The sequence below is a fragment of the Zingiber officinale genome, chromosome 2B, assembly GCF_018446385.1.
Source record: "Zingiber officinale cultivar Zhangliang chromosome 2B, Zo_v1.1, whole genome shotgun sequence".
Taxonomy (NCBI): Eukaryota; Viridiplantae; Streptophyta; class Magnoliopsida; order Zingiberales; family Zingiberaceae; genus Zingiber; species Zingiber officinale.
This window is the reverse complement of record NC_055989.1, coordinates 92,576,523-92,588,341: the sequence shown is the minus strand read 5'-3', so window position 1 is coordinate 92,588,341 and position 11,819 is coordinate 92,576,523. Positions and strand designations below refer to the sequence as shown.

The 11,819-nt window shown below is 35.6% G+C and overlaps 1 protein-coding gene across 2 annotated transcripts in view; it reads left to right on the top strand.

Moving 5' to 3' along the window:
• Positions 1 to 311: 311 nt before the first annotated feature.
• The window catches only part of LOC122046375 (serine/threonine-protein kinase CTR1-like), a 37,847-nt gene continuing 26,339 nt past the window's right edge, over positions 312 to 11,819 (top strand). For both annotated transcript variants that reach the window (XM_042607050.1, XM_042607051.1), the window contains exons 1-4: positions 312 to 980; positions 7,572 to 7,870; positions 7,952 to 8,096; positions 8,571 to 8,674. In XM_042607050.1, the coding sequence (XP_042462984.1) occupies positions 483 to 980; positions 7,572 to 7,870; positions 7,952 to 8,096; positions 8,571 to 8,674 (1,046 nt within the window). In that variant the 5' untranslated portion in view covers positions 312 to 482. The remainder of the gene's footprint in view (positions 981 to 7,571; positions 7,871 to 7,951; positions 8,097 to 8,570; positions 8,675 to 11,819) is intronic.

Genomic DNA, 11,819 nt, shown 5'->3' with positions numbered 1-11,819 from the left:
AAACTAGCATAAAACTCGGCTGGTTGATTACTTTAAACTAGGGAAACATATTCAGATTTTGGAATATGATTTTCGTAATTTATATTACAAAATATAACACAACAGAGTAACATTAGATTTTACATATAGTTTGGATAATTTTAAAATATAATTCCCCACAGCGTCGGGCAGCGAGGGAGTGAGAGCAGATTTTGACGGTTTTGAGTAAAATTACCTGCAAACAAAACTAGCTGTCCAGCGTTGACAATCGACTGGGAGCGACTATAATTTACGGATATATAAGAAAAAAAAAACATAAAAAATACTAATGGTGCCTGCTGAGGCTCTACTTCGATCGTTCCTCTCTTCCTCTTCCTCCATCCAAATCGACTCTCTCAACGCCGGCGACCGACCTAATTTCGCCGACGATTGTTTCCTTCTTTAACTTACCTCGATTTTGCCTGATCCCTAATTTGTTGTGCGTTTCTCCCCTTCTTTGGGTAATGGAAATGCCCGGGAGGCGATCGAGCTACTCCCTCCTCGGCCAGAACCCTGATGAGGCTACGCCTCCCTTGTTCGATACTCCTCCCTCCGACAAGGCCCGCGCCGCTCGCTTTGAGTGGCCGATCAACGCCTCGTCCGTGGCGGCGCCGCCCCCGCTGCAGCGGCAGTCCAGCGGGAGCAGCTACGGGGGGAGCTCCTTCTCGGGAGACTACTACCTTCCCGCTACGATCTCTTCCTCGAACGTCGATTCGGAAGGATTTAATCCCTTGGCGGGAGGAGAGGGGCGGGGGCAGGACGGCGCCGCTGCCGGTCTGTCGTCGTCGTCGGCCAAGAGCTGGGCGCAGCAGGCTGAGGAGACGTACCAGCTCCAGCTAGCTCTGGCGCTTCGGCTCTGCTCCGAGGCGGCCTGCGCGGAGGACCCTAATTTCTTGGACGCCGCAGATCAGATGGTGCTGCCGGAACGTGCTGCTCCTACTTCCTTGTCCCATCGATTCTGGGTTCGGAGACAGTTTCATCCTCTCTGTTATCTGTTTAATTTTTAATTTTTGCTGCTATTAATCTTATTTTGTTAATGCCAAATTATCATTTTCTCAAAGTTATTTCTTTATCTTTGCTAAAACGAACAACACAGTTTTTCACTTGTGATTGGAACAAGCAGCGTAATTAGATTGGAAATGTTTTGATGTTTAGACAGCCAGTTTATGTTGGGTACTGTTTCTAACATTTCATGGTTACTTACAACATCTCTGCTATGCTAGCACAATGTGTTGCAAAGCAAAAGAAAGCTGCAGGGACAAATCTACATTTGTATTATTTTTATTGGATAAAGCGGTAAAAGGGCCATCCTTTCATGGCACCAATAGTACAAACTTTGTTTTTACTTGAAAAGAAAAATATGAAATAAAAATTCTGATAAACATGTCATATGTTTATGCTCATGAACTTATAATCCGAGGGGAAATTGAAGGGCCCTTATAAGGGGATGCACTATCGTGATGTTAAGATTGAATAGTGGAAGCCGGAATAAATGTTACAATAAAGGAGGACTTATAAATTGATAGGGAAGCTGTTGCGTTTTCATTTGATGATGTTCATGAGCATGAGGTTGATTTAATTACACTAGATGAATCATTAATCATATGTTTCCTCCTCTGCAGAACTATGATCCTAAGTTTCTCTTCTAATTTCAGCCTTTTACAGTTTAGAAACTGTAGCCAAGTTATTTTGGTTTAAAAAAGTGTCCTTGAGATGCCATAGATTTTCAAAGTTGAATCCTCCTTTGATCGAGGACCAATTTTCTGACCTACAGTCTTTGAATTAGCTTTGTCTGCCCTCTCTCTACCCTAAATACTTTTCCATGAAATCTCTATGTGCTCAACTAGGTTTGTGCTTGAGTGTCCAACACTTCATCCTTGAAATCTATAAAGATGCAATTGCTTAATCTTCTGCCAATGCAGGTGCAGAGACTAAAATACTGAGAAAAGAGCTGAGATAGTGGGTTATGTGAGGCATTGCTTTCAGTAGTTGTTGGATAAAAGTGTTGCCACCACTTCAACACCTGGAGATGTCTCCTTGGATCCATGCACCAAGTATGGCAGGAGAGGCAACAATGTTGGCATTGGTATCTGAGGCTTTAAAGGAGCATGAGGGAAGGCGCTCACTATTAGTTTGCTGAGAGCACAACATTAGAGTTTTCCTTCTCCCTATCGTCTATTGTAGGGATTATAAAGAAAAAGAGGTACAAAGGTGAAGATGATGAGTGGTGTCCGAATTCCTAAGTAGTGAAGGTATGAATGATTTGATTCCATGATCTGAGAAATGAGATAGAGATTGTAAACAAATAGAAGAAGAGTGAAATAGTTCTCAACACCTCATCCTCTACTCTAGATTATCTTTTTAAATTAATAATGAATCTTATAGTTAAGTCCTTCATAGAATATAAATTAGAGTCAAGTTCTTCTTTATTGAAATATAATGCTGCTTGGTAGGCTCATGAGCTTTGGACAATGGTAAAGTTGCTACCGTGTGACTTGGAGGTCATGGGTTAGAGTTGCGGAAACAACCTCTTACAATGTAGGATAAGACTATGTATAATAGATCCCATATGGTCCAACTTTTCTCCAGGATCCCTCATCGGCGGGAGTTTTATGCACCAGATTGTCCTTTTTATTTTTATAGTAGGCTCATGCATTGTCAACACCCATAGAGCTTTCAAGTGTATGATTGAATTGGATTATTATTATTTTGTTACACCAATCTGAACCTATCTACTTCATCGCTATCAACATATCCTATCTATTATTTTGTTAGTCCTACTATGAGGCCTCAACTACATGTATCTTTTCCTTCTATTGACACTATATTACTAGAATGTTTCAGATTTTTTAATTCTTTTCATTAATTAGAATTTCGTTTAGTCTCCTATTCTCACACTTTAATTGATTCAACTTGTCTAATTATAAAATTGTCATTTCTTTAATATGCTCATATCATCTAAACTTACATTCTCTCATTTTATCATTGATAGTTATATCTAATTGCTCCCTAACAACAATAAATTTTTTTTATCTTCTTTAGTAATTATATTCATTTTTAACATTCTCTGCCTCATGCTGCATTTTCTTTGTATTTGTTAATTTCTATCAATTCTACACTCTAGCCTATAAGTATGATGGGTTGTACCATAAATCTATAAATCTTTCCTTATATCTTTAGGGCAACATGACAACTACATGAAACTCTAAAACCCTCTTAACCATTTAACTTATTGACATATCATAGTCCAGAATTTATTCCAGCTATCAAACTTGTCTTGTGTATAGTATCTGGTCTCTTCCTTAACGCTTGATAGAGAACATGTAACAATTGTTCAATGGTCATTTTAACCAACAAAATCTGAAAGTCAAAATCACGGTCCTATAACATTTCCAAGCATTGAATGGGGGATCATACTGCACTATTACATCCCAATCTTGTTTTAGACCATCTTAACCCCCCCTAAGATTCAATCCTATCCACTTACAAAAACTTGATCTGAATGTTATAGCTTTCTATTTCACAGTTTTTTACCCCTCCATTGTGACTGATGTGATCATAGCGAATACAATTCTAATGTTGAAAATTATCCATCCATTGATGGTATGCTGTCTAGCACAATCACTAGTTTGTTGCTTTGTTTCCATGTTTGCTTTGATGATCAAACAAATCAAAACTAACTAATACAACAACAACAACAACAACAACAACAACAACAAAGCCTTTTCCCATTAGGTGGGGTCGGCTGTATGAATCCTTTTACACCATTGAGCTCTATCTCCTATTATATCATCTATATTTAAATAAATTTTATCTTGTTTTATTGTTGCTAATCAAATCTTTTTTGATCTTCCTCTTCCTCGTTTGATATACATGTTTATCATAGTTTCACATCGCCTAACTGGAGTATTTATTGGTCGTCTAAGTACATGTCCGTACCATCTTAAACGTGTCTCTCGGAGTTTTTCCTCAATAGATGCAACTCCGACTTTCTCTCTAATGCTCTCATTTCTTATTTTGTCCATCTTCGTATGCCCACACATCCACCTTAACATCCTCATCTCTGCAACTCTCATCTTCTGCTCATGTGCTTGAGTCATACATTCAGCTCCATATAACATAAAAGGTCTAACTACGGTTTTATAGAACTTACCTTTAAGTTTAAGAGGTACTTTACGGCCACATAAAACACTTGACGCTCCCTCCATTTCACCCATCTTGCTTGTATTCTATGTAAAACATCTTTCTCAATCCCTCCATCATTTTGTAAAAATGATCCTAAATATTTAAATCTCTCGGTTCCGGGCAACTCGTCCTCTCCTATCTTAACAATTGTTTCATTACTTCTAATATTGCTAAACTTAAATTCAATATATTCTGTCTTTAATCTACTAAGCTTAAAACATTTCCCTTCTAGTGTTTCCCTCCAAGATTCTAGTTTAGCATTTACTCCTTCACGTGTCTCATCTACGAAAATAATATCATCTGCAAACAACATGCACCACGGTACTGTGTCTTGAATGCACGCAGTGAGTTCGTTCATAATTAGTGTAAAAAGATAGGGACTTGGAGCTGATCCTTGATGTAACCCTATCTTTATTGGAAATGCTTTAGTTACTCCGCCTGGAGTCTTTACTCTGGTCGTTACATCCTCGTACATATCCTTAGTTAGTTCAATATATGTTACGTTAACACCTCTCTTTTTTAAAATTCTCCATATAATTTCTCTTGGGACTCTATCATAAGATTTTTCTAAGTTAATGAATATCATGTGTAGATCTTGTTTTTGCTCCTTTTCAATTAATTGTCTAAGAAGATGTATAACTTCTATTGTCGACCTTCCAAGCATGAACCCAAATTGATTTTCTGTCACTGTGGTCTCCTTCCTTAATCTTTTCTCTATTATTTTTTCTCAAATTTCATAGTATGACTCATTAGTTTAATACCCCTATAGTTTGCACAATTTTGTACGTCTCCCTTGTTCTTATATAAGGGAACTAGAGTACTTATCCTCCATTGATCAGACATTTTTTTCGTTTTCAATATCATGTTAAATAATTTTGTAAACCATTCAATACCTTATTTCCCTAAGCACTTCCATATCTCTATCGGAATATCATTTGGTCCAACGGCTTTTCCATTGTGCATCTTATTTAAAGTTTGTTTTACTTCTGAAGTTTGAATTCTATGATAAAAATTAAAATTTCTATGCTCATTTGACCTAATTAAATTATCTAAGTTAAGTTGGTCACCTAAACCTTCATTAAAAAGTTGATGAAGATACCTCTTCCACCGCTTTTTTATTTCACCATCGTTTACTAATACCCTATTACATTCATCTTTAATACATTTTATTTGGCTAAGATCTCTTGTTTTCCTTTCTCTCACTTTAGCTATTCTATAAATGTCTCTTTCCCCTTCTTTTGTATCCAATTTTTGATATAACCGTTCAAAAGTTTTATTTTTTGCTTCACTCACTACTTTCTTAGCTTCTTTCTTGACTATTGTATATTTTTTTAAGTTTTCCTCGTTCTTACAAATATATAATTCCTTATAAGCTATTCGTTTTTCCTTCACTTTCTCTTGTACTTTCTCATTCCACCACCAAGATTCTTTACTTAGTGGTGCATGTCCCTTTGACTCACTGAGTACACTCTTAGCTACTATTTTCAACTTTGATACCATCTTATCTCATGTTATATTAGAGTCATCGTATATTTCACCTAATGCTTGTACTTCTACCTTCTCCTTAAATATATTTTGCTTCCCATCCTTTAACTTCCACCACTTAATTCTAGGAATTATATATATTTTCTTTCTATTGATACTATGTTTGAGGCGTATATCCAACACTACTACCCTATGTTGGGTAGTTAAGCTTTCTCCAGGGATGACTTTACAATCTTTACAAATCTTTCTATCCTTCTTCCTAACCATAAGAAAGTCAATTTGCGATTTATTATTCCCACTTTTGAATATGACTAAGTGTTCTTCTCTTTTCTTAAAAAACGTATTAGCTAATATAAGGTCATATACTATCGCAAAATCTAATATAGTTTTCCCTTCCTCATTCCTTATTCCAAACCCATAACTCCCATGTACTCTCTCATATTCCTCATTTTTCACTCCAACATGCCCATTTAGATTATCTCCTATTAAAATCATTTCATTTGGTGGAATATTTTGTAATATTTCATCTAAGTCCTCCCAAAACCTTGATTTGGTAGCTTCATCTAATTCTACTTGTGGTGCATATACGCTAATTATGTTCATAGTTTCTTTTGCTATTATTATCTTAAGGGCTATAATTCTATCCCCTTTTCTAACTACTCCTACAACTTCATCCTTTAACAAACTATCTACAATAATACCCACTCCATTTCTTGCTTTACTCTTTCCAGTGTACCATAACTTAAAACCCGAGTTCTCTATCATCTTTGCCTTCTCGCCTGTCCATTTTGTCTCTTGTACACACAAAATACTAATTTTTCTCCTAACCATATCTACCACTTCGATTGATTTACGAGTGAGAGTTCCTATGTTCCATGTTCCAAATCTTAGATTATTAGTTTTCCTATCATATTTGTTCTTATCCAATCTATGGTGTGAGAATTCTTGCCTATTTAGCACTACACCCAAGTTCTCATGGAGATGTAGCGATCTTTGCTGAGATGTTACAGTCGAACCCTGTAACGTGAACTCTTGCATATTTATCACTACATCCGAGTTATGAAGATGTAGCGGTCCTTGCTGAGACGTTACAGTCGGACCCTGCAACGTGTTCCTTCCGGGGAACAACCTAGCATTAGCACAATAGTTTAATGGATCCATTCATTAAATATTTGCCATAGTTTGACGCTGGCTGGCAACCTAACACAACTCTCCTCCTTTATCCGGGCTTGAGACTGGCCATGACCGGTCGTCATGAGCGGAGTTATCAAAACTAACTAATAAAATGCGAAAATCAACGTAGAAGAGTGAACTAAAATATGTAATTGTTCAATTGCAGGAATTCCTCCGAAAGAAAGCTTAACCCAGTAGCTTTCATGCATCAAGCCCTGAAACATAGAGATTGAAAGAGTTGCTATGGAGAAGATAAAGAGCTTGAGGGAGAATAGAGATGGCTAGGAAGGGTTTTTATAGTGACATAAAGGGGTTTTTCAAGTTGAAATACAACTAAACTACCTAAGCATATAACATTATCTTTTCTCTTTCCCTTGAACTTTGAGTGAAAAGATGAGCAATATATTTTCACAAAAAATCAAATCTTTAATTATGTCTTTGTTTTTTTTTTCACATGAAATCTTAGTAAAGAATGTATTACGTATGGAAGTTGTCACTCTGACTCATCTAAGATCGTGGTTCTGCATTTGCCGATACATTGCAGATTTGCTTTTATTCCTTTTTATGAAATTGTGTCCTCACATGTTTTAATCTTTAAAACCTTTCTTTCTTTTATTTATTGTACTTGACCATTATGTTTCTAATGGAAGCATTGATTTTGTACATGTTGATATTTGGCAAAAATAAACAACAGTCATTTACTCCAACAGGTAAATGGATGTTTGTCTTACCATGATAAGATTCCAGACGGATTTTACCTAATTCAGGGAATGGATCCATTTGTGTGGACCCTATGTACAGATGTGGAAGAAGAGAACCGAATTCCATCAATTGAGTCATTGAAGACTGTTCACCCCAATGACTCATCCATTGAAGTAGTTCTTATAGATAGACAGCACGATCCAGACCTAAGGCATTTGGAAACAATTGTAACTGGCCTTTCATGTAGTTGTGCTACAGCAAAAGATGTGGTGGAGCAGCTAGCAAAGCTTGTTTGCACTCGAATGGGGTAAATCTTTGGAGACTAAGTCTGTTGATTAAGTGTGTGGTTTTATTTCTTTAGTAATTAATTATCCATTTGCATCACAAGGGGTATTGCTTTTAATGGAGAAGATGCTCTTCTACATTGCTGGAAGGAGTGTGGTGAGACTATCAAGGCTAGTTCATGCTCTATTGTACTTCCAATGGGAAAACTATCGTTTGGTCTTTGCAGGCATCGAGCATTGCTTTTTAAGGTGATTTTAGTGTACACGTTTGCTCTAATTTTACTTAATGAGTCATTCTAATTGATGATTCTAATTCTGTTGCCACTCTAAGCTAAATTTTCCAGGCAAGAATGTTTGGAAGTATGCTATCTTAATGAGTGCTATTTGCTTTATTAGCTTTTTCATGCGTTTGTTTGTTTCATGCTCATGTGTCTTGACTAATTAGTAGTATGAGAATTCATCTTAAGTTTTGAAAGGCGTCAAGATTTTTGCAGAGCATTACTGGATAAAATTTAACTCAGTCTTAGGAGAATTATCCCTTATTTCCTTTTATGAAAAGGATTCTCAATCCCGCATGTAAGGATATTCTATGGTTTTAATAAAATTTCACTTTTCTATATGTGAAATTTTGTCTTCTCTGTGTGATATTGTTCCTAGTGCATCATGATTCTTAGGAGTCAGGATGTATCTAATTTAGATTTTTTGCTTGTTCTGTTCCCACAGATGTTGGCAGACACAATTAATTTGCCTTGCCGGGTTGCCAAGGGATGCAAATATTGCAAAACAGATGATGCCTCTTCTTGTTTGGTGCGCTTTGGTCTTGAAAGGTAAAGATTGCAATCCAAATTCGTATTCTGATCATGCAATAATGCTTTAGAGTGCCTTGCACGGATATAGGTTAGAGCACTGTGATTTCTTAATGAAAGGGATCATATTGAGAATAAAAAATTTACAATATATCATTTAATACAATCTAATGCACTTTTGGATAGTGAAGAGTGATTCTTGTTGTCTCCTGTGGTGGTGATTAATATGGCTTATGTTGCGTAAAAATTATATCATGTGTTGAGACCTTATATAGATTTAACACCTTGCCGTAGGCTTGAACTTGTATGGTGATAGACTACAGGCACTATAGAACAAACTAAAATAAACATGTACTGAGCACTATATTTAGTACCAGGACAAAGGACTGGTAAGATCCACTTGTATCTGACTACTGATTTGAGATTTCAAGACCTGATGCTTCTATTACATCATTGAGTTTTGAAGAATTGAAATTCACATATTAATTCTCACGCTGAATAATCCTTGTAGCTTTATGCTACTATTGTTTCGCTGAACGAGGGACAAAGAGAGGTTAAAATACTGTGTTTCAATGTGTCTTCTATATTTTACTTGAACTTTTCTCTTGAGATTACTAATCAAAAGGCCACATATCTATCAAACTATAATCAGTATCTTTTGAATCAAGGCTTGATATTATTGTCCTAGTCCAGTCCATAATATTTGTGAGATCATTTGAAATTAATGGAGTCCCTGGATAACCATTGTGGTGGTTTTGAAGAAGAAAGGAATGTCTAGTAATTAATTTGAAGTGATAAAAAATATAAATGATAATTTTGTTTTAGCTTTAGGTTTACATCAACGGTAGTTTAGGTCTATGTTTATCTTTTTTACATTAGTATTAGATGAAGTAACCAATCATATTCATCATAAACCTCCTTGGTGCTATATTCTTTGTAGACAATATTGTATTAAGTGATGAAAGTGTAACTAGATTTGATTCAAAGTTTGAATTGTGTTAAAAAGAGTTGGAAATTAAAAGTCTTAAGATGAGCAATAACAAATTAAGTATGATAAATCTTGTTTCAGTAACAAGCAAGAATTGATAGATTGTTAAGATGGATCACATGGTATTGCTATTCAATAATAGAATATTTATGAGTATATGTTGAATAGGATAAAAATGAACACTTGAAACAGAGAGATATCTGGAGCTGGTGTAATTCTTGTATCCTGCTCAGGCTTAAATGAAAATTTTGAGTATAACCTGCAATACTTTATGGATCAAAGTAGTGCGTTGAGATCTTAGGAAACAACATGTACAAAAAGTTAATATGATAAATATGAAAAATGCTAAGATAAAAAAAAAAGAAAGAGAGGTGACTGGCCCGACCCCACGGAAATTTTCCACCGGCCACATCCAAGCAGCCAACGTTCTTAGATTTGTTGTCCCATTGGAAGAAAATTCCTGCAGTGTGCTGCAGTTAAGATTTGAATCTTAGATGTTTGGCTAACCGCTTGGAAGGCCCCTACACCTTAGCCCAGGGGCATGAAAAATGCTAAGATGCAGGTTTATAAAAGATACTAATTTTTAAAGAAATTAGGCGTTTTAATAAATGATAAAGGTGAAAAAATAGGTTAAGATAATATAGATGTCTTCAAAGATGGATTGCTAAATTCCACAACTAGAATAGTTGAACTTATTAGAGAGGAAGGAACTTATTAGAGTGAAGGAGTTAGGAGTAAAGAAAGACTAAAATAAAATATTAGTCAATACAATAAAAAAATAATATAGTCAATTTGAATATTATATTGCCTTGTATGGAGATTAAATAAATGGATAAAAATCATGTAGGACAAACACAACTTGATGATCATTTATGTTAAGGGTTAAGGCTAATTACCTCTAATAATCCCTTATCGCTATATATATATATAAAATTCAATCATAATATACCGTTTTAATTCTTGCAATATCGGTTATTCACACATGGATCCCCAATACTCAGCTAGCCTAAAGATATCATGCAAGCGTTGCTTGTTTTTATCTACTTGAACTTACAACCTTTTAAGAGCATAATAAATCCCACTAGCTGATTGAAGTAAGACAAAAGATTGGTCAATTTCTTTGAATTGCTCCTCTATTATAGAGCGATAATCTTTGTGTTTTGTCCTCTTGTAGAATAGCATGCCAAAAGTTATATGCATGGTAGCTTAATCGTCATAATACAACTTTGTTAGCTTTTTAGAGATATGTCCTAACTTGCTCACCAATTACTTAACCCAGATAAGCTCACATGTAGCTAAAGTCATAATCCTAGGTTCATCTTTGTACACTTTGGCTACGTCAACTACTTCATGTTCTTCTAGAAAATTAGATTACTTCCCATGTGGTTGTAGTAACACTGTGGATCTCCTGTTTGTAGGAGAATCTATCTAGTTCGAAGGTGACTTTACTTTTAATATAGGAGATCTTTGCTCAAAGCATTTTTTAGGTACAAAAGAATTCTTAAAGATGTGGCCATAATATGAAGTATCAAGGAATTGAGTGATTGTGCTCGCTACAAATGAGGTCTAGTGTTATAACCATGAGGTGATTTAGTTTCCCAACAAGTATTTTGTATCTTCTTGAATCAATTAATGACTCTTCCTGTGCTAACATTAGTTTGACATTTTGATCCCTAGAAGTATCAGCTAACTTAGTCCCTAGTATTCCATTCTTGAAGCATTTTCATTTGGAGATTTAAATCTCTCCACCCTAGGTGAGTCATCTCTATACCAAGAAAGTATAAGTCATGCTAATCGATCTTGGTATGATATTGAAAGCATTTGTTTAGGATTTTATATGAGAGCATCCGGCCATCTCGGTCCATGTGTTCCAACACTTGGGCTTCAATTGAGAAGATCACTAACAAATTGTAATTGGCATAACGGTAGTAGACTATAATCAATTTGTATTGTAAAAATTCAGAGGAGCCATGGGACTGTATGTTGCTAAATGGACTAGTGTACCTTGTTCTGACTGTTATTTCTGATCCCTATTTCTATACTTCATGTTAATGTAATCAGTGTTTGTGTTTATACTTCTCTTTGAGGTAGTTATATCCAACTTTCCACAATCTTCTTTGCTATGGTATCATTGTTTGTAATACTTATACATGAGATAGCACACTGCATTCATGCTGC